The sequence below is a fragment of the Monodelphis domestica genome, chromosome 6 (assembly GCF_027887165.1).
Source record: "Monodelphis domestica isolate mMonDom1 chromosome 6, mMonDom1.pri, whole genome shotgun sequence".
Lineage (NCBI taxonomy): Eukaryota > Metazoa > Chordata > Mammalia > Didelphimorphia > Didelphidae > Monodelphis > Monodelphis domestica.
The window spans coordinates 250,505,758-250,528,705 of NC_077232.1; the positions used below are offsets into that span (position 1 = coordinate 250,505,758).

Here is a 22,948-nt window from a genome sequence, read left to right on the forward strand (position 1 = left end):
CTCTCTCTTTCTCTTAACTTTCTTCTCTTCTTTCTCTCAGAAGTCTTTCCATTAATCTAAAGTCAAGTCTCCCTGTTCATATGTAGCATCAAGGAGCTGTCCTTCAGGGTATAGCTAACTTCAAACCCATAATAGAATTTGGGAGGATGTGAATGAGAACCTTTTGCAAGGGCAAAATATTAGATAAATGGAATTTTCTTTCTTTATTTTATTTTTAAATTCATGAAATCTTAGAGCCAGAAAGGGCCTTGGCACCTAGAGTCTAACCCTTGTATTTTACAATACAAGAACCTAATTATCCAGCTAGATGAAATAACTGTTTATAATCACATGGTGATTCATTAGTGGCAGAGTCACCCAATTAGTATCTAGAGTACTTGCCTCCTTGATTAAAAAATGTATACATTCACTTTATGATTTCATTTTCTTCAGTTTTAAACAAAACCCTCTCCATATATACATCTATGTGTATGTATAATTATTTTCTCTATGTTCATATATATAATATAATTTTTTTACAGGGTGTCAAAGTACAGGTTTCTTTTGTAAATCAGGTGTTTGCATTCCTAAAAAGTACCAATGTAATGGTGAACGGGACTGCATTACCGGAGATGATGAAATAAATTGTGAAGGTAATTTGGCCCTTTGTAATCACTTCCCTGTATTGGACTGAATGTAGGTCTCATCTCTAAATGAACTCTCTCTGAAAGGAACATACATGTCTATACCTGGGAAAAAGAAAAGGTTATTCATAGCCACTTCATTATGGGGGAAAAGGCTGTCCTACTAGAGAAACCTCCAGGGTAACTTTGAAGGGTTAACAGCCATGAAAAGTTGGGCTTAGTTTCAAACGTTGAAGATCTTACCATTTGGCACACCAGCCTTCTGAATAATCTGTAAGTAGGAAGGAACTAGAGGTGAGGCTGCCTACCCATATGCAAACAGATTTTTAGGGAGGAAGCTTCCTCTCCCATCACCCATCATGGTGTTCATCATAGCAGGGGTTAACCAATGAGAGGACCATGTCTGAGGAACCTGGGAAAGGTCAGGATGGAGGCTTGCAATTAGCATCTCAGCAGTGGGCACCTACTGTATTATGCAGTAAATATATATATATGTATTTATATATATATATATATATTATAAATAATCTGACAGCACCAGCCACAGAGACACTTGGCACAAAATCCTCCTGGGTCTCAGGAAAACTTCCCATTTGAGGGCTTTAAAGGGTCTTGCACCTCCAAGACTGGGATTATAGCCCCCCACCCCACCCCACCCCCACCTTGTGTTTTATTACACAACCCACATTTCAAACCTGGAACATTTGCTTAAAATTCTCCTCCCTTTAGAGAAGGATGACTCAAAGCTTTGTGCCATTGTGGAGGCAGAGTTGGCAGAGAGCCTTGGAGAGAAGATAGATTCTTTTTCTCTGCTTTTGAGAGAGCAGTCACAGACTCTCTTCCAGGAGAGATCCATGGAGAGAGAACAGACTTTCCAAGGCAGTCACATCGAAGAAACCAGCTGCTCCCCATTCTGCCTCTGATTTCCAATTTGTTCTCTCTCCCTGAAGAGAGTGGGGAACTTTGTGTGCCATCCCTCCAGGCAGGAATGAAGAATATGGCTCCTCTCCTGAGCTCTGTAGACAGCTCTGTCCTCTAGATAACAGTCAGCTCTGAGTAATCATTCTCTCCATCAATGAGGAACAACATATGCCAGTGCTCCAGGCTTGGCACCTGGCTCCATATCCACGCCAATGTGCCATGCAGCTTGGTCTGTCTAATGGAGGGATTCCCAAATGCGTATTCCCATGCCCTACAGTATTCCTTTATTTCCTCCATTAATTACACTGTGAATTTCCTGAGAGAAAGGACTGGTTTTTGTCTCTCTATCCTAGTGGTTAGTAATCACTTCATAAATGCTCTTTATGTGTTAACTTCAGAAAAGTATAGTTCCAATGTCCAAGGGGCATGCGAGTAAACATTGAAATAAATGCCAAGATCAGTCTTCTCTTTGCTTCCCTACACATGGATTGGAGGGAGAAGCAGGGTAAAATACTGTCATAAGCATCCTTTTCTAGGTATGCCTGGACGATCATTACCAATGTTGAAGTTGGCCCCTCTTATGATAGTGTGCCTACCAAAATTTTGTTTCTCAACATGAGCAGAGTTTAAATTAGAGCATTCTGGTGGATGGAATTCCAATATCCTTCCACGTTCCTTCAAGCTGGTCTTAAGGCCGCTTCTTTCCTCAAGAGACCCAGGAGAGAGATTCCTGAATGTGAGGACAAAAAGAAGTCTTGTTTTCATTTATTCTCCACCAGTAAAACCTGCATTTCTGGCAACAAAACTACAATATCTGGGCTCATCCATTCAAGCCTAGCAAAGATATTTTGTGTTTTATTCTTAGCATTTAAACAATCTGAAGTTAAACTTGTTGGTATATGTTTTATTAATTTATCAGAAATGATTAACAAGAGGGCAGCTGGGTGGCTCAGTGGTTGGAGAGCCAGGCCCAGTGATGGGAGGTCCTGGGTTCCAATCTGCTCAACGTCACCATCAGAATCCCCTCCAATCAACAATAAAAAAAAAGGGCACAAAACAAATACAGGAGTAACAGAACCAACAAGGAGACAGAAACAAGTTTGAAGAAAAGAAAGACTTAAAGGTAGTCAGAGAACATCTAGGGCACTGGAGTGAGAGGGAAGCAGATCAGCAAGACTATAACAAGGAGGAAAGAGCAAGCCATACACCCCTACCCCACATCTGCTGTCCCAAGTTCAGAATCTAAGTTCAAGTCAACATTCAGACTCTGAGACCCTGCCTGGGCAAATGGAAGTCCAAGCCAACCTATACCCCTTGAGATTTCAAACCTGTGGTGAAGTCTGGAATCCCAACCTGGGACAGTTTGGGCTGAAGTGGGCTGATCTGTGTGGGCCCAGAGGAAGCTAGGAGTCCCAGTGAGCCTATGGTGAGGACATAGACCCCAGCTTGGGGTAGTTGGTTGACCCTAGGGGAGGTCCATCTTTTTGCCAGGAGCTCAGGGGGGAAGCTCCAGGAAAGGGCAATCAAGGATGTGCCTGATTGGATCAGGTACACAGTGAGACCAAAAAATTGAGCCTAAACCTGGGATTAGAACTTGATCAGTCCCTGATCACCTAAGCCTGAGGCAAGTCTTTAAACCAGGAGCAGTTCTAGGATTAATTTAATTAGCTGGAGGAGGCCCTCAGAGCTCCCAACCCTCAGGCCATCTCATACCTCCTTGGAAGAACCCAAACTGGAAGAAACCCCAAAAATAAGCTCAGGGCAGCATCAAGGAAGGACTGAAGTTTAAGAGGGTAACCTAACCTCCCAGAAAACAGAGCCTATGTTAAAAAAGGTAGGAAAAATGAGCAAACAACAACAAAAAAAGCACCAATCTGGCCTCAGATACTTCCTAGCTGTGTGACTCTAAGCAAGTCACTTAATCCCTCACTTCCTAGTCCTCACCATTCTTCTGCCTTGGAACCAATACACAGTATTGATTCTAAATCGGAAATAAGGGTTTAAAAAAAAAAAAGAAAGAATTAACCAAATGGGATTAGCTTCAAAATAAGGCCTCAATCTATCAAATCTATCAAATACATCTTCAATCAGACTTCACTGCCACTAATCCTGATGGAGATTTACCCTTCTCCTGTACAACCTGTGCCCCTTGCCTAGAGCTCTTATTGATAGCTCCACAGCTCACTTTTTTTTTTAACCCTTACCTTCCATCTTGGAATCAAAACTGGGTATTGGTTCCAAGGCAGAAGAGGGGTAAGGACTAGGTTATGGGGATTAAGTGACTTGCCCAGGGTCACACAGCTAGGAAGTGTCTGAGGCTAGATTTGAGCCCAGGACCTCCCATCTCTGAGCCTGCCTGTCAATCCACTGAGTCACCTCTCTGCTCCAACAATTCACATTTTTAATAACAACAATAATAATAGCTATCCATTAGCATCTCCTGTAAAGAGTAGATTGGAAGGAGGATGGAAACAATGATTATAATTGGTTATGGATTCTCTCCATAATTTCCCTTATCCATTATGCCACCTTTATTTTAGTAGTTCAGGTTAAAAGTTGGCTCTAAATTTGGAGTACAAGAGGTTTTGTTAATATTGCTAATGCAGAAGATACTAAAATATATAAATGTATAAATATATATAAAATACAGGTTTGGAGTCTTTTTTAATAGTCAATTTTTAAAATCCAATTTCATCTTTGTGAGGTTCAAATGTTTGTACTTTTTTTCTAGGTTTGGGACTCTCTGAACGTCATGGTAAATATTTTGACTTTGAGTCAAAAAGATTTGAATTTAAATCCAGCCTCAGATATCTACTACCTCTGTGCCCCTGGGGCAAATCACTTAGCTGCCATCTGTCTCAGTTTCCTCATCTGTAAAATGGGCATATCAGCATCTTCTTCCTAGGGTGATTGTGAGGACATGAGATAATAATGGTAAAGTACTTTGGAAATTTTGAAGTACTAGATAAATGCTAGTGGGGAGGAGGAGGAAGAAGAGGAGAAGGACACCTAGGACCCAAAGAGGTGATGAGGATTCATTCCTGCCCCCAGGATGGCAGTGTCTGCTCTTTTCCTTGGGTCTCCTGGTAAAGTCTAGAGCCTACAATGGGTTTTCTCTGAATCCAAATCTAAACCTGTTCCTCTGTGTTCCTAAAACTACAAGTGACTTGACCAAGATTTCTGGTGGCTCTTATCAACACTGCCCCATGTCTGTTCTTCATTCCTATGGCAATGGCCAATCACTGGGGGGTTAGTATATCCATGAACACTCCCTCCCCTCCCAACACAAACACACACACACACACACACACACACACACACACACACACACACACACACCCCTACTAGGGACCAGAAGCTGATGATTAGGGCAAGAGTTAGTTGCTAATGCCCTGGATGGACACACTTTTCCCCTCATTGTTACCCTGGCCCTAATGGGTACCCTGTATCTGTATAACCTCCTGCCAAGCTCTTCTACAATCATTCTAAGTCAATGCTAACAGCATCCCTAAAAGTACATGTAATAAAATTTTCATTCAATATTGACCCAAATAATCCATACTCTAATTTCTCTTGCCATGCTACAAATTGTAAAGAAAAAATTTTAAATAATAAAAACAACATGTATTTTCTCTCCAAATTTGGCTTGCATAAAATCATGTGGCCTATAACTGGGGTCATTTTTCATCATATGTATTATATATTTTATTTCTCATCATATATAATATACATTATATTTCTCATCATATTGTTATCTATTTTATTTCTCATCAAATACATTTCATCCTATTTTTTATTCTTTCTAGAAGATTTGAGAACCTCTCAAGATCAAGGTAAATATTCCATCTATTCCATCATTCATTATGTAGTACTAAAAACAGTATTTTATACAGTATTGGAAATACCATGTTATACAATATTTTGAATTACATATATTGAATACAGATACAGATGTGTATTATATATATATAAATAATATATATGCATGTATGAGCATATTTATCTAGCACAGTGGTTTCATTGATGTAGCTGCTTCTACCTGTGCAAATGATCAATCATTCTTCAGTCTTAGAGAAATATCTGGGATCCTGAGAAATCTCTCCCTGGCCTGGCACCTCTATTCAAATGCAACCTCTGGTCAGGTCCATGTTCCTCCCATGAATGCCCGTGGTCACAGAGAAAATCTGAGCATAGGTCTCTGCTTTCAACATCAACTTACGCATGATGAACTTTTGACTAGCTGAATTAAGACTCATCCCACTCCATGTTATAGATCAGGTTTGACAGGTGTATCAAACCTCATTGTTTGCTACATCTGTGCATGATTTGACTCAACATGCCAAAATATGGTATGGTGGCTAACAGCAGTAGCATTCTGACTTGGTTTTCTCCTCATTGTGTTGATATTTTGATGTCTTATTCCCAGGCACTGGAAATGATAAACAAGAAATCCAAGGTAAAGTATTGTTCCATTTAGAAAAAAAAATTAGATAATTTTATGTGGATTTGATGTCTACGAATATAGAATTTTAAAAAAGAAACATGATCTGTTTGTAATTGTTTCCTAAACTCATTTGGTTTTAGAGTAAGCAATTGTTTTAAAAAACTTTGGGTGCTCTGTAAGAAACAAGGATCAGGTTAATTTTTTTTAAACTTGCAAAGATCTACATGAAGTACAGAAGAATAAAATAAATAGAACTAAGAGAATATTATATACAGTTAAGGAATGAATAGTTGAAAAAGAACCTGTAAACAAAATCCCTTTCACAAATAATAACGTGAACACAACAATCTTCTTTCGCCTAGAAAACACAGGCAAGGGAGTGAGCAAAGCAGTGCTATGGCATCGCCCTTTAGGACTCTACCATTTCCACTTCCAGGCTTTGCCTTCTTGTGAGACATCACTGAATGGCAGCTATTAGACATCCGAGGCTCACATTAAGGAAATTTTGTTGTTGGCAATTTTAATGTTCTAAAATAGTGGATATGAAATTAACTCTTGTCATTTGAAAGGAATATGAAAGGAAGAAGATGGAGTTCCCACTTGGCTGCCATACACCAGATGCCTGACCAATAAAATGAATGAAATTTATATATACTCTTAGGCTGAGAGGAAATGTCTAATGGAGAGAGAGCCTGGCTGGATACTAAGAAGACCTGAGTTCAAGTCCTGCCTATGACCTCTGAATGTCCCTTTTAGCTCTAGCTCCTGAGTCCTATGACTGTGACTCCTAGAAAATCATTAACTCCTCAGTGCTCTTGGTAGCAATCTAGGACAATTAATTTTCAGAGAGGGTGTAAATTTGCACTGATAGATGAGCTCTTCTCACCTGGGAGTTCCCTATCCTAATGAAATCTTAAGGCTAGTCCCATTCCTGTCCCTGCATATATTCTAGAGGTGATGTCTTGTGTGCAATACTGTGCCAACCAAAGATGGATTTATGACAAAGACTCAACACTCCTCTGCAACTTGGCAAATCACTTAATCTCCCAGGTTTCCAGACGACTCTCTAGGACTATAAATTATGGAGAAGGTGCCAACAGCACTGATTGAAGAAATAACTCACCAGGAGGAGCTACTCTGAAATGTCAGAGTAAGGAATTGGCTCCCAGGAAGGAACTTCCTTAATCAATGCTCCAATAAATCAGAGTTCTGCTCCAAAAAAAATTTTATGGCAACCTGATATGTTTATATAAATTTTTTTATCAAAAATTTAGGTACAGTGGTACCTTTCAAATGCATGAGGATTAGCTTGGAATGGTAGCTTAGAAAAAGGCATTATCTCCTAACACAGAACTGTGAGTTCCTTCTAGATTCTCTAACAGGAAAACCAGGGCACTAGACTTGGTGGCTGGATGCCTTGGGTCACTCAATCTCACTGGGGCTCAATTTCCTCATCTATGAAATGAGTGGATGAATTCAGTGACCTCTAAAGTGATGATCCTCTTATTCAAAATCACCAGAATTGATGGGGAATCATCTTGAATAGTGCACATTTTGCCTTCTGTGGATAAGGTGAAAAGTAAAAGTGAAAACCTTTTTGTTTCTGGTTTTTGTTTTTGTTTTTGTTTTGTTTTTTGAAAACAGTTTTGGTTTTTCTTGTTTGTTTTTAAGGAAAGACAAGTTTGTAGGAAAGTTAGCATGAAGCTTTAACATTTATAGAGTGAGACAGCTAGATGGCTCAGTGGATAGTCAGGCCTGGAGCCAGGAAGTCCTGGGTTCAAATTTGACCTCAGATACTTCCTAGCTGTGTGACTCTGGGCAAACCACTTAGTCCCATGCCTACCCCCTTGCCCTTCTATCTTAAGAATTGTTACTAAAAGAGAAAGTAAGGGTTAAAAAAATTATAGATTGTTAAATTTTAAAATAACCTCATTTTCATTGTAAATTTGACTAAAATGTGCAAATCAGCTTGAACCTTGTTTTTTGTTTTGTTTTGTAGAACAAGATGAAGTACTGACTGCTAATATGGATGAACGTAAGTTATTTTAAATTTTCTTCTAGTTGTTTCTTGGTTAAGCAGTGTATATTAATGTATCTGTCATGGTCATGCACTTATTGATAACAATGAATAACTTCATCCATTTATATTGCTCTGAAACTTTGATAGACCCAGGGGACTTTGAACTAGATGATCCCTTCCACCTCCAGATTGATGATCATGTGCTCTACTCTATATTCTAGAGGCTTTCTTTGAACAGGATGCAGATCAATGTTGGGTTTGTGCTGTCCACTTGGGTTTCTTGATTCAGGAGCCACCTATCTCCTTTCTAATTGTACATTCCATTCAAGCAGCCTCCAGGGCACCCCTAGCACCTCTCCATTTGGCTTTAGAGCATTTAAAGTTTTGGTTCTTCCAAGACTGTGATGTTTGGTCTGTTTAAAGAAAGACAAAGATATCTCTTTTCCTAACTGCTATTTCCTGTCCTTCCAGAAAGGGAAAAAACAAACCCCAAAACATAGCAGTATAAAACAAAAACAGCTTAAGAAAGGGAAAAAACAAACAAACCCCAAAACATAGCAGTATAAAACAAAAACAGCTTAAGAAAGGGAAAAAACAAAACCTCAAAACATAGCAGTATAAAACAAAAACAGCTTAAGAAAGGGAAAAAACAAACAAACCCCAAAACATAGCAGTATAAAACAAAAACAGCTTAAGAAAGGGGAAAAAACAAACAAACCCCAAAACATAGCAGTATAAAACAAAAACAGCTTAAGAAAGGGAAAAAACAAACAAACCCCAAAACATAGCAGTATAAAACAAAAACAGCTTAAGAAAGGGAAAAAACAAACAAACCCCAAAACATAGCAGTATAAAACAAAAACAGCTTAAGAAAGGGAAAAAATAAACAAACCCCAAAACATAGCAGTATAAAACAAAAACAGCTTAAGAAAGGGAAAAAACAAACAAACCCCAAAACATAGCAGTATAAAACAAAAACAGCTTAAGAGTGAGAACAGTGCAGCTTGGTAGAGGGTATTTCCTCACCTGAGGATTTCCTAATAGAAATGGAATCCCAAGTCCAATCCTTATTCCCTTTTATGTAGCTGAAGGAGAAATGAAGACAGTAGCTCTTAGCCCAAGTTTCTCAGCTTTGCCAAGTCCAGCAGCAAGCTTTAACCCAAAGTTGTTTAGAAGGGCAAAGGTTTCCTTTCTCTCTTCGAGCCTGCTTTTCTCTGTATTAATGATGGAGGTCTATGATGCTTCACAACTGGGAAAAACTGAAATTATTTTTAGCCAAAGTCCTGATGCTGAGACTAGCAGAGTTTCTTTTCATATGGCAACAACAGAATATCATGGAAGGAACACAAGTCTGGTAGTCAGGAAGCTGGACTTCTCATTCCAGCACTTTTATGAGATAGCAGCGTGATCTCCTTAATTGTTAATTTCCTTAATTGAGCCTCAGTTTCTTCATAAATATAAAAAAAGAAAAAGAAAAAATTTTAAATCAAGATTAGATTGCTTAAGGTCCCGTCCAGCTTTAAATTCACTTTTCAGTCATCTCCAACTCTCCATGACCCCCATTTGGGGCTTTCTTGACACATGGAAGTGTTTTGCCATTTCCTTCTTTGGCTCATTTTACAGGCGAGGAAGGGTCCCCCTGCTAATAAAAAACTGCTGATTGCAGTTTATAAATGTTAGTTATTATTGTTATTATTATTATTATTATTCAAGAACAGGACTTGTTTCTATCTGAATAATCTTGCTAGCTTATATCTTTGCAAAATAATATCTTTCTCAGTCTGCCATCTTTATAGTTCAAAATTGACTTGCTGCTGAAACAGACTTTAAATTTAGCTATATGAAACAGCTTGTTTGAAAATGAGAAGCCACTGGCCACAGAGCTCCCTCCTTTTTAAAAAATGTTGATATTTTGCATAAGAAATGATGGACAGGTTGAGTTCAGAAAAACCTGAATAGACTTATATGACTGATGCAAAGTGACCTGATCAGAACCAGGAGAACAGTGTATATGGTAACAGACATATTGTAGGATGATCAGCTGTGAAAGGCTAAACTATTCTCAGCAAAACAAAGTGTCCAGATAACCCCAAAGGACTCATGATAAAAAATGCCATCCACATCCAAAGAAGGAACTGTTAGAGTCTGATTTTAGATCAAAGCAAGCCACCTCCCCTTTATTTCTTTCATTATTTTTTAAATTGTTTGTGTGATATGTGTCTTCTGTCATGGCACAGGGAATATAGAAATATGTATTGCATGAAAGCACTGGTATAACTTACCTCAGATTATTTGCCCCTCAAAGAAGGGGAGGGAAGAAAGGGAAGAATCTGAATCACACCATGTCAGAAAATGATGGTAAAACATTGTTTCCATATGTATTTTGATCCTGATTGCTTCTAGTCATCCTTAAGTTAATAAAGTAGTATCTTTGATGATTTAAAGTATGAATATACTAGTATTGTACAACATAACTACAGTTAGCTCTCTATTATCTGCAAGATTATACATTTTTAATCTCTAATCTCAGTCTAGATTTTTTCTGTAACTAATACTTTTCTAGGCCATCTTCCTCCTCCCATCAGTTAGTATGTACTTAGGAAATCAAATGTGAAATCTAGACCAAGAAAAACTAAATTAAAAAAGAAACCTTTGTGATATCATATAATATCCTGGAAATCCAAATATAATTTGTAAATAAATCGTGGATAAAGTACCTGCACTAGAATCAAGAAGATCTGAGGTCAAATCTAGCTGTGTGACTGGGCAACTCACTTAACCATGTTTGCCTCAGTTTCCTCATCTGTCCAATGAGCTGAAGAAGGAAATAGCAAACCACTCCAATATCTTTGCCAAGAAAACCCTCAACTGGGGAATGGTTGAATAAATTGTGGTATATGATGGTGATGGAATACTATTGTTTTGTAAAAAATGATGAACAGCTTGATTTCTATGAAAACTAGAAAGTCCTCCAGGAACTGATGTGGACTGAAATGAGCAGAACCAGGAGAACATTGTACACAGAAATGGAAACATTGTGGAACTATCAAATTTAATAGACTCTGCTCCTAGCAGCAATGCAATGATCCAGGACAATCCTGAGGGATCTATGAGAAAGAACACTATCCACATCCAGAGGAAGAACTGTGGGAGCAGAAACACTGAAGAAAAACATATGATTTATCACTTGTTGGGTACATGATTTGGGGTCTGGGTTTCAAAAGATTGTTCTATTGCAAAACTGAATAATATGAAATAGGTCTCAAGTGATAATATGTGTATAACCCAGTGGAATTGCTTGTCAACTTCAGGGGTTGGGGGTGTACAGGAAGAGGGGAGGGAGAGAACATGAATCATGTAGCCATGGAAAAATAAAAATAAATAGAAAAAACCCACAATGAGGCAGAAACTCACAAAGAGGCAGACACTACTGAAAATGACTAACAACAACAAAAATGGCATTGCATTACCTGTGACTTTGATAATCAGGAGACTATATAGTAAATTCAATTTTGATAATACTATAATCTTTTATTCTCCCAAAAGAAAGAAAATTGTTGAAGTCCTTATTACCCACAATAAGCTGTGGTGTTAGAAACTACACACATGTTCGAAGGAAACGAATCGTAGGAGGAACAATTGCAAATAAGGTAATTCAATTCAATTTTTATAAATAGTAAACCTTTACTGCACAGAAAGCTCTAAGCATGGTGCTAGGGCTTCAGAAACACAAAAGGAAATAACTCTGTCCTTAAGAAGATGATAGTCTATAGGAGGGACCCAAAATGTACAAAAACAAAAGTAAATAAAGCACTCAGACAGACCAAAGAACTGTGCAAATGCTAGCAATTATTACCATTACTATTAAATAAATACAAAGTAATTTCTAGAGGACTAGTGCTAATAATTGGAGGAGAGGAGGAGGTGGCTGAGCTGGATTTTGATGGAAAAAAGGAATTCTAAGAGGCGGAGAGGAGCAGAGGGAGCACTCAAAACATGGGGGACCCCTGATACAAAGTCATGGCGCCAAGAGATGGGAAGCCGAGCATGGCTACCAGGCAGGTTAACTGGGGCAAAAAGTGTAGATGAGGAGAAGGAATAGGAAATAAGATGGGAAAGATATGTAGGGGCCAGAATTGTCTTTAGAGGACTTCACAAGTGAAATGGAGGATTTTATAGGTTATCCCAAAGATAATAGGAGAGCCATTTAACATTTTTGAGGACTACATTTGTATTTTAGGAATGTCAATTTGGCAGCTATATTGAATATGTATTGGAGAAGGAAAAGTCTGGAGGCAGAGAGGACATGTAGGGGAAGTATTAAAATAGTCTAGGGGTAAAGTAATAAGGGGCTGTAGATGCTGCATAAATTAAGAGGACCAGAGACATTTACAAGAGTGTAAAAGGGAAATCTATATATTTATTCTATATTTACATATAGCTAGGTGTAGAATATAACATTTATATATAAAATATAGAGAGAATATTTAGTATTTAATTATTATTTTTTATTAATTTTTATTATTATAATTATATAATTATATTATATATAATATATGTTTATATTTATATATATAAATATATAATTATATAATTAAATTCATTTAGAAAATATGCATATAATAATTGTATGTGATTAACATATCACTATATAAAATATATTTGAACACAAAAAATCTTATAATTAGCATAAAATTTCCAGTATCCAGCATTAAAACCATGTCATATATAAGTACATTGGTTTTTTCCATTAATTATCAAATACTTTTATCTCTCAGATACATACATGTAATTATTATTATTATTATATCAGAGGCATTGCCATCTGATCAATGGGTATTGAAGGAAAAAGAAGAATTAACAATAATTTTTTAAAAAAATCTTTGCCTTTTGTCCTAGTATCATTTGTAAGACAGATGAGGAGCCAGAGCTAGGCAATAGAGGCTAAGTGAGTCACTCAAGGTCCCACAGCTAGGAAGTGTCTAGGGCCAGCAGTAACTTTTTAAAAATCTGAGGACATGCTCAAATAGTCTTTATCATGTACATTTCTCTAGAATAGCCCAGGCAGGCTGGGAAAGAAAGCTGGGAAGAAAATGTAATAAGGGATCTGAAGGTCTCATAATGAAAGTACACCTGGGAATTTGAGGGGTTTCATCGCTAACTGCCAAGTGTCACTGCAAATATTAACTGTCCAGGTGTCTTTTGTAGGGGCAATTCCCATGGCAGGTGGCAATTAAAGACGGTGAAAAAATCCATTGTGGAGGAATCTATATTGGTGGCTGTTGGGTACTGACCGCTGCACATTGTGTCAGGTGAAAATGTGTTTAATGACATACTTTTTCCTGAAGCAATCAAGCTAGGTTAAAAGGATAATGGGAGAAGAGGCATATTCTGTACATGTAACTGGAAAAAAAATCATTGCAAAATCAAGAACTCTCTGCCTACTTGGGAGATAAATCTGATGTTCCAAGCTCTAGAGCAAGAGTTCTTCACCTGGGGCCCACGAACCTAAAAAAATTCATTTTGTAACTGTATTTCAACAGAATTATTTCCTTTGCAAATCTATGCATTTTGTGTATTTAAAAACATGATCCCGAGGAAGGGCTCATAGGTTTCACCAGACTCAAAAATGACACTCGCCTCCAGACTCCCTGCCGTGTCATTGCAGATAATCAGGGGTGTGCTGGTAAATGTTTAACAATTAGCTCTATCTCCCCCAACACCCCAAAAATGTACCCACAAAATACTTTTTGAGTTTATTTGGCATGAATAACATTTTTTCAGCACTTTCTTTTTAAAAAAAAAATTAAGTTTAATTAATTAATTAATTTAGAATATTTTCCCTTGGTTACATGACTCATATTCTTTCCCTCCTCTCCTGGTCTCAGGGTTAATGAAGAGATTTCCCTTGGGAATTATGGAAAAAATCCCTTTTATAGAAGAGAAGAATAAGGAAACCCAGGTACCATGTGTTGGTAGGCTACAATAAATATTTTCCATTCTCTCTCGTCATAGAAAAAATGTAGCACACCGATACCAGATATGGACAGGACTGCTAGACTGGATAAAAGTTAACACTGGAGTTAGAATCCAGAGGGTAAAACAAGTCATCATCCATGAAGACTACAATGGAGTCACCTATCAAAATGACATTGCTTTGATGGAAATGCAGAAATCCTCGAGCACCAAGAAATGCGAACTGACAAACACCATCCCGGCCTGCATCCCCTGGTCCAAGTACCTCTTCGGCCCTGGTGACAAGTGTGTGATTTCTGGCTTGGGAAGAGATGAAGGTATTTTTTATGGGATTTATTAAACCATATATAAGGGGCTGACAACCATGCAGAAATAAGCTGTATAGAGTAGCAGTTTCTCTGTCGGCAAGGAGGAAAAACGCCTTCAGAATCTTAAAAGTTGTTCAGCTTTTCATGTTGTACACATCTCCTCTCCAGGGCTGGGGGAGGCAACAATTCCTGCAAGGACATATAGGCCTTATCATAGACTACAGAAGCTATTGGAGGGAAATGGTAGGGGCATATTTTTAAATATTCAAATATATATCAATTGAGTCTTTATTAAATGTTTTTATATTCTAGGCACGGGGGACAAAGGCATATAAAGAATAAAATAATCTCTCCATGCAGGGAGCTTACATTCTGATGGGAGAGATGAGTCTCCATATAAATAAATGCAGCAAATTAGAAAGGGAATGAATGTCAATGAATACAAGGTGACTTCGAAGGAAGGGCACTAGGAGTTGGCTGGACCAGGAAAGACATGATGCAAAAGGTGCATAAGCTAATTCTTAAAGAAAGAGGGGGGTTCTCTGAGGCAAAGAGGAGGTGGGAGTCTGTCACTTTTATTCAAGTTTATGTGCACACAAATCTAAAAGCACTGAAAAGAGACAAAAAAGAAACTCATTCCTCAAAACTTTTTAGATATTTCCAGTGTAATGGGGACTCTTTTGGGGCTCACATATCTCCTTCAGGGCTCTAGAAGTCCCCCTGAGGATTTGGGTATCTTTTTCTAATGCTTGAGTCTCCATTCCCATTAGGATCTCCTCGAGGTTGGCCACCACTTGCACCTCAGTTTCATTTAATGCATGAAAATAGATGGGCTTTTCTACAGGGGTATTTACTTTGAAAATAATATGGGAAGTGTAAAAATAAAAAATGATAATAATGGCAAGCTACACAAAATAGAGAGGAAAAACTGTTCCAATATGGGTTCAAAATTGTTTGGATACTTTTGATAGAAGTAATCAAAAGTATCCTCAATGATGAAGTGAAGGTCAAATGTGAACTTCCCTTCAGGGCCAGGCGCAAGGATGCTAAAGAGACTCTTATTATAAAAAATAAAGTATTTATTGAAATATATAAGGATAAATAAAGGATTTCTAATTCTAAGGGATTCTAAATCTACCCAAATAAACTCCCAGGTTCCGCAAGGAAGCGCTTCTCCTGTGTTTCACAGGCTACATTACTCCTCCCTGATCTAACTAACCCAAATTTATGCTAGCTAAATAAAAACTACCGCTATTATCCTTATAATTCTTAACTTCATCTTCAAATTATAAAATAGCAAAGACTAGCTGATTGAGTCTAAAAAAAGAATCCAGTTAGGACTCTGACTCTTAACAGACAAAAGACTGGGTTTTTCTTTGGTTTTCTCAGAGTTAAACAATCTATAAAAAAACAAAACAAAACAGGGGGCAGCTGGGTAGCACAGTGGATTGAGAACCAGTCCTAGAGACGGGAGGTCCTAGGTTCAAATCTGGCTTCAGCCACTTCCCAGCTGTGTGACCCTGGGCAAGTCACTTCACCCCCATTGCCTAGCCCTTACCACTCTTCTGCCTTGGAGCCAATACACAGTATTGACTCCAAGACAGAAGGTAAGGGTTTTTAATAAAAAAAAAACACAATAGATATTCAATAGTGTTCCAAGTTGGGAAAGGAAAACACTGAGCTCCTTCAGATCTTTTCCCTCAGACAGAGAGAGGCAAAAATGTTCCCTCCTCCAGCCCTGAGAGAGTCTCAGAGTGTGTGTCTCTGCCAACTGCCAGAGTGAGTCATTGACACAGAAAAGCTATTATAATTATCAGCAATTGAAATTAACACACTCTCTCAGCTCTGCTTCAAACTTCACTTCTTTCTCAAGCAGCCACTTTACTTCTTATCCCTCAACTAATAAAACAATACTTATTTTCTAATATCATCCTTACAGAAGGGAATGGAGGGAGAAGGGGATGGAATAAGCATTTATATAGCCCTACTACTAACTGTCAGACAATGGGCTAAGCACTTTAAAAAAAACAAATAGTATCTATTTAATTTCCACAGCCCTAAGAGGTAAATGGATTATTATCCACATTTTACAGTCGAAATAACTGAGGTGGACAAGGCTAAGTAACTTGCCTAAGATCACACAGCTACTAAGTGTCTGAGGCTAGATTTGAACTCTGGTCTTCCTGATCCAGACCACCATTAAAAACAAAAGTAAAAATGTTCTCCTCATCCCCAAAGCCCTGAAGGAAAAGAGCAAGTCCAGAATGACCCCAGTTTCTGAATTATTCCTACTCAGCTCCCATCGAGATGTAGATTCACTACAGAGTGAGGACTCACCTCAGAGGCCCAGACCTGGGCCCTAAGGGCTCCCCAAGAAACCTAAATTCCCAGCTAGCTCCCTTTTCCAGACTTCTAAAACTCAAAAGATTATCGCCTCTACCTTCTTTCACCCAAGATAAAAAAAACAAACTCCCAGGCACAAAACCAAGGTTCCTATCCCTGGGGTGGCAAGATGGCCTCCTGTGAGGAGAAGGCCAGCACCCTCTTTCTGAGTACAGAACTGTCTCAGTTTATCCTCCAGCTAACAGGAGGAACAAAGGCAAAAACATGGGGATTTGAGGCCCCCGAGAGACTTGTAAAGGTGCTCCTCAGTCTGGCTGGCCAGTGCCAAAGGTGGTTAGCAGACCAGAACCTGATTCCTAGCCTCTATCCCCGCTCCAAAGTCTGTGTAGTAGGCCATGACAGAGCTCACCTCTCCTACACGTCCTCAGGCTCCCAGGCCCAGGCTCTCTGTCCCAGGGGCTGGGCCTCGTGTTTTAAAACATCTCTGATTGGCACGATTCCCAGTTTTAAGAATTCTATTTATTATTTATTTATCAATAAGCTGATCTGAGTACCTTCCCTTCAGTCCTTCAGTCCAGTGCCAAGCCCACAGAACTAGGGGCAGGGGCTGGGTTCTTGGGGGTTTTGTCTTCTCATTTAGCATAAAGTCAGATATTTGTAGAGTTGAATTCTCGGCTCTTCTCTGTCTCCTTAAATTCTCCTCAACCTTCTTTTGTAATAAAAATCCCAAGGACATCCCTCTGTTACTGCACTACGCCATCCTCTTTTTTCGAACCCTTATTTTCTGTTCTAGTAACAATCCTAAGGCAGCAGAGCAGTAAAGGCAAGGCAATGATGGTTCAGTGACTTGCCCAGGGACACAAGACTGGGAAGTATCTGAGGCTAGATCTGAGCCCAGGTCCTCCTGCCTCTAGACCTGGTCCTCTATCCATCTGCTATCTAGCTGCTGCTGTCCAACACAGTCTTTAAAACTGTCAGGCCACCTCAGCCTTTTTGGCAATCATGTTGGCTTTTTTAAATCATTCAGTGAATCAACCAATAAACTTTTTTTTTTTTAAACCCTTATTAGTTCTAAGGCAGAAGAGCTGTAAGGGTTAGGCAATGGGGGTTAAGTGACTTGCTCAGGGTCACACAGCCAGGAAATGTCTAAAGCCAGATTGGAGCCCAGGACCTCCCATCTTTGGACCTAGATCTCCATACCCTGAGCCCCCTACCTTCCCCCTCCACAAACATTTACTAGGTACCTACTATATATCAGTCATTGTGCTAGATACCAAAGATACAAAGACAAAATGAAATTAGTTCTTTCCCAAAAGATGCGTACACAATCGACAGGACTAGCAATGAGCTGTACCGGGCCTCTGTTTCCTAATGCATTGCAAATACTACATTTTCCAAATTTTCTTTTAAAAATGTTTTTTAATAAAAGTAATAATATGGTCAATTTGTTATATAAAATGATTTTTTATTCCTAAAGACATATATATATATATCATATATAAATATAAAATGAATATATAAAATGTTTACATAAAATGAATCGGTAGATGAAAAAATTTCAAAATGTTTTTGTATATTCTGTTATAAGAATTTATTCCCATTCTACTCTGGATTATTTACATTAAAAAAAAACTGTCTATTTTGAAGGGCTGAAGCTAAGGCAATTTGAGTTGTTCTTACTCAGCTTTCCTCTAGTAGTAATAGTACTACATGATTTCAAGTTAAATAAAAGAAGGTCCTCCTAAAACCTGAAAAGAAATATAAATATAATTTATATTACATTTACTATATATATCTAAATAAGAAGAAAAAGAAATATAAACATAATTAATTTTATATCCTGTTATATTTACTATAGATTATATATAAATAAGAAGAAAAAGAAATATAAATATAATTTATATTGTTTTTACTATAGATATATAAATGAGAAAAAATATAAATAGAATTTATATTGTATTTATTATATATGATATATACATAATAAGAAAAATCAATATAAATATATAAATATGATTTCTATTATATCCTATTATATTTACTATAGATGATATATAAATAAGAAAAAGAAATATAAATAAAATTCATATTATATTTACTATAGATATATAAATAAGAAAAAGGAATATAAATTATATTTACTACATATGATATCTGATATAAAGAAATAGAAATAGAATTTATATTATATTTACTACATGAGATATACTATAGAAATAAGAAATAGAAATATAATTTATATTAAATTTACTATATATGATATATAAATAATAAAAAGAAATAGAAATATAATTTATATTATATTTACTACATGGGATATACTATAGAAATAAGAAATAGAAATATAATTTATATTAAATTTACTATATATGATATATAAATAATAAAAAGAAATAGAAATATAATTTATATATTTGCTCCATATGATATGCTATAACTCAAAAGAAAAGGGAATAGAAATCAAAATATAATCTATATTATATTTACTACATGAGATATAGTCTATAAATAAGAAAAAAATAGAATTTTATATTTACTAAATATGATATATAAAGAAAAAGAAATCAAAATATAAAAATATAAGCCTCACCTCTGCATACTCTGTCACATACTGGCATAAAGGTGCTGTTTTATTCCCATTGGTCCTCTTTGTCATTCCTCACTTAAAAATTTTTTTTACCCTGACACTTTTCAGGAAATACAAGAAATGATTGAATGAAGTAATAAACCAAAAGGCATTAAGGAAGGACTTACCCTGAGGGAGATTCCCAGACAAAATAACACCCTCTTTCCTCCCAAAGAATTTACACTCTAAGAATAACAACAGTCACAGGTGTTCTGAAACCTCAATCCCAGTGTGTGTGTGTGTGTTGGTAGGCTGCCATGATCCTTAGGGCCCACAAGACTCTCTTAAATTCCATCCTTCATGTTAGAGTGAAAATAGGGGAAACTGTTTGGAATAGATGGCTGAAATTGGGTAATGGGATATCAGGAGGCTTAGAACTTAGAGATATCTTAGTTCAACCTTTCATTTTGCAGAAGACAAAGTATTTGACAAATAGCTGCAGGGGGGTTTGAGAGCTCAGCCTGGAGAGGGAGGTCCTGGCCTCCAAAGGAAGGACTTAAAAAAATAAAATACATGTGACAGTGGGGGTGTAAGGCCCACCTCTGTCCATGACCCTGAGTCAGCTTTTCCACTTGTTTCAGAGAAGCTGCTGATCCATAGAGACAATTTCCTTCTCTAGGAGTTTCCCGTCCCAATAATATCAAAGGCCTCATCCCAATTCCTACACTCTTGTTAGTAGTTTCAATCACATCTGATTCTTCATGGCCAAATTTGGGGTTTTCTTGGCAAACATACTGGTTTGCTATTTCTGCCTCCTGCTCATTTTACAGATGAGGAAACTGAGGCCAACAGGGTGAAATGACTTGGCCAGGGTTGCACAGCTAGTACGTTTCTGAGGCTGTATTTGAACTCATCTCTCAGTCTCCAGGCCCAGTCCTCTATCCACTCTACCACCTCACTGGCCCATAATCCTTCTACTACAAGGCATAATGTTTATTATTTTTTCTGTTCTGTCAGGTTGGGAGAATTTGTATTCTTTTACCGTGTAATTTTGGGGGACTCCTTGGATGGAGAAATGAGGGTTGAAGGCAGTGAGGACAAGGATTGATGAAATGGCTTCCCTCACTACTCCCTCCCAGAGACCTCGAATTACTTGAGGGAGACAAAATGGAGATCTCCCCTCAGTGAAGGCTTGCCCCTCGGTGGCCGGGCTGGCCCTCAAGGGTGGCAGGGAAGTCTTCTCTACAAGGAGAGGTATGAGGGACCTCAATCAGATATGTGCTGCTTTGGGCCCTCACAAGCCTCCCCCTCGTGTCTTCTTGAGAACTGGCAACAAGATGGAGTCTGCCAATGGGCTTACTCTCTAGTTCTAAATAAACAAGATTGAATTAGCTCTCTGACTGCTTATTAGATTTAATTGTTGACTGGGACAAAGGGTAGGTTAGAGGAGTTGTGGGTTGCCCTAAATCTCTTTCTAAATAAAACCAATTACTGAAGTACTAGGTTTTCCTGTAGGCTGGGGAGAGCTAGAAAAAGGGAAGAGAGCGCTGCTCACTGATTTGGGTCCAGTATCTCAATAGTTCATGGAATGAAAGTCTTTGAAGAAATTAGGTTTCTAGACAGGAACCAGCGATGTTTAAACAGGAACCCTCAATGGTAAGATTTCTGTCAGTGTCAGAAATCTCCAAAGGTGTCTTGAATGGCCCCGAGAAACAGCTCCTCCTTCCACTCCCTCCTGTGTCTCAGCCCCCATGATCCTCCTCCTCAGGAGAATTTCCCAGAATTCCTTGTTTAGTTTCCAACTGTCATTCCTGCCTCATGCCACTGTCGAGCTCTCAACATTTCCATTTCCCCCAGCAGTTCTTTTGTCCTACTCCCCATCATTACAACCTTTTTCGATTGTCCATAAAACACTCTTTTCTTTCTTTCTTTTTTAGAAAACAAAAATATCTATAAGCTCAAATGGGGTCAGGTCAAGCTGATAGGCAACTGTTCTAAATATTACTCCAATCGCTTCTTTGAGAACGAAATGGAATGTGCAGGTAAGCACTGAGGGACTTCTTGGTGGTATTACTCTGCCTATGTGTCTGCTTTCAACCCAACAAACCCCTCTTAAGCACCTGCTATGTGCCGGGCTCCGAGGCTACAATTAACAAAAGGAAGGCACGTCACCTTTCTGAGCCTTGGTCCTTTCATCTGTAAAATGGAAACGATAATACACTCTCCTGCATGGACTTGTTGCATGGAAAGCCTTCAAATGCTTCAGAAATATGGACTCGTGTCCTGTCTTTCACACTGGTCTATTTACGGTTTTATTTTGGAGTTTTGGTTCTGTAGGAGGATCCTCTTACAACGAGGACCAAGATGGAAGCCCGTTTTCCATGATAATGCATGCATAATCCAGATTAAATTGCTTACCATTTCTGGGAGAGGAGAGGGCAGAGAGGGAGACAATTTGGATCTTGTAATTTTGGAAAACATGTTGAAAATTGTTATTACATGTAATTGGGAAAACAGAATATCTTTGAGTTTTAAAAAACGGACTAATAAATAACAGGGTTCCAGCTGGTCAATCCCTTGCATCAGCGTAAGAAAGTGTCCATCCCAAAGGATTCTGTTGAGTGGGAGGATGGGGTCATGGCGTCCAAAAGAGAATAAAACAGGTACATTCACTTTCTCCTTTCATTTTCTTTTCCTCAGGAACAGATGATGGCTCTACAGATGCCTGTAAAGGGGATTCCGGAGGGCCTTTAGTCTGTATGGACACCAACAATGTGTCTTATATTTGGGGCGTTGTGAGCTGGGGTGAAAACTGTGGAAAACCGGAATTCCCCGGTGTTTACACCAAAGTGGCCAACTATTTTGAATGGATAAGTCATCATGTGGGAAGGAACATTATTTCTCAATACAACGTATGATGCTCTGACTTCCTTGTCTTCGCTATTAGAGTCAGAATTCCCACGCTAACTTAAGACAATAGGGAATTGTTAACTTTTAAAGACCAAAAAAGCTTTCAAAAGCCACAAAGCATTTCAAAAGTGTTTTATAGTCATTTTTTTTCTGTCTCTTGTTAAGAATTGTGCCTCAATAAATTCTATCCTTAAATTTTACTGTAAAGTTCTCAAAATAAACACTTTTGACAAGCATGCGTACCAGTATTATCAAATCTTACACTTGGGTTCAAAAAATCAATTTCGCAAATATAGAACTAACAGAGAAGCCAGCTGGTTAGATAGCCATTTGTGGAGGAAAGATCTGGAGGTCTTATCTAACAGCCAAAAAAGCTAATTATTGGTCCTATCATTTTACAGCCCTCCCCAAAAAAGCTAATTCTTGATCTTATCATTTTACAGTCCCCAAAAAAGCAAAGTTGGTCCTATTTAACAGCCCCCCAAAAACTAAGTCTTGGGCAATATTCAGTGAGTCATAACTTGCAGGAATAAGGACTGTACTTACTCAGTAACATATGACATAAAATATAACAAGATAATATAACATCACATCCTAACAGTGTCCATTGTGGAAAGTAGATACAAGTTTATGTCAGCCTAGCAGGGAAGCAGCTGTGTAGAGAAAATTGAAGACTTGGGGCCACTCACAGCTCTGTCCTGTAGAGCTGGATCTTGGGTTCCTCAAGAAACAGCAGCTGGATGGGAGTGCTTCTCTTCTGGGCTTCTCCATTCTCTTGGGGGAATGACTCACTTCCTTGCCACTGTGATAAACTCTTTTAAGCCTTAAACCCTAGGA

At 38.1% G+C, this 22,948-nt stretch overlaps 1 protein-coding gene across 4 annotated transcripts in view; it reads left to right on the top strand.

Moving 5' to 3' along the window:
- The window catches only part of CFI (complement factor I), a 44,500-nt gene extending 22,153 nt beyond the window's left edge, over positions 1 to 22,347 (top strand). Inside the window, exons 6-15 of one of the 4 annotated variants that reach the window (XM_007495991.3) lie at positions 522 to 632; positions 4,276 to 4,299; positions 5,354 to 5,377; positions 5,971 to 6,000; positions 7,988 to 8,023; positions 11,555 to 11,658; positions 13,217 to 13,320; positions 14,024 to 14,301; positions 21,139 to 21,243; positions 21,902 to 22,347. In XM_007495991.3, coding sequence (XP_007496053.2) covers positions 522 to 632; positions 4,276 to 4,299; positions 5,354 to 5,377; positions 5,971 to 6,000; positions 7,988 to 8,023; positions 11,555 to 11,658; positions 13,217 to 13,320; positions 14,024 to 14,301; positions 21,139 to 21,243; positions 21,902 to 22,119 — 1,034 coding nt within the window. In that variant the 3' untranslated portion in view covers positions 22,120 to 22,347. Of the gene's footprint in view, positions 1 to 521; positions 633 to 4,275; positions 4,300 to 5,350; positions 5,378 to 5,970; positions 6,001 to 7,987; positions 8,024 to 11,554; positions 11,659 to 13,216; positions 13,321 to 14,023; positions 14,302 to 21,138; positions 21,244 to 21,901 lie in introns of all 4 variants that reach the window. The other 3 variants (XM_007495990.3, XM_007495992.3, XM_007495993.3) reach the window with 3 other exon arrangements.
- The last annotated feature ends 601 nt before the right edge of the window (positions 22,348 to 22,948 follow it).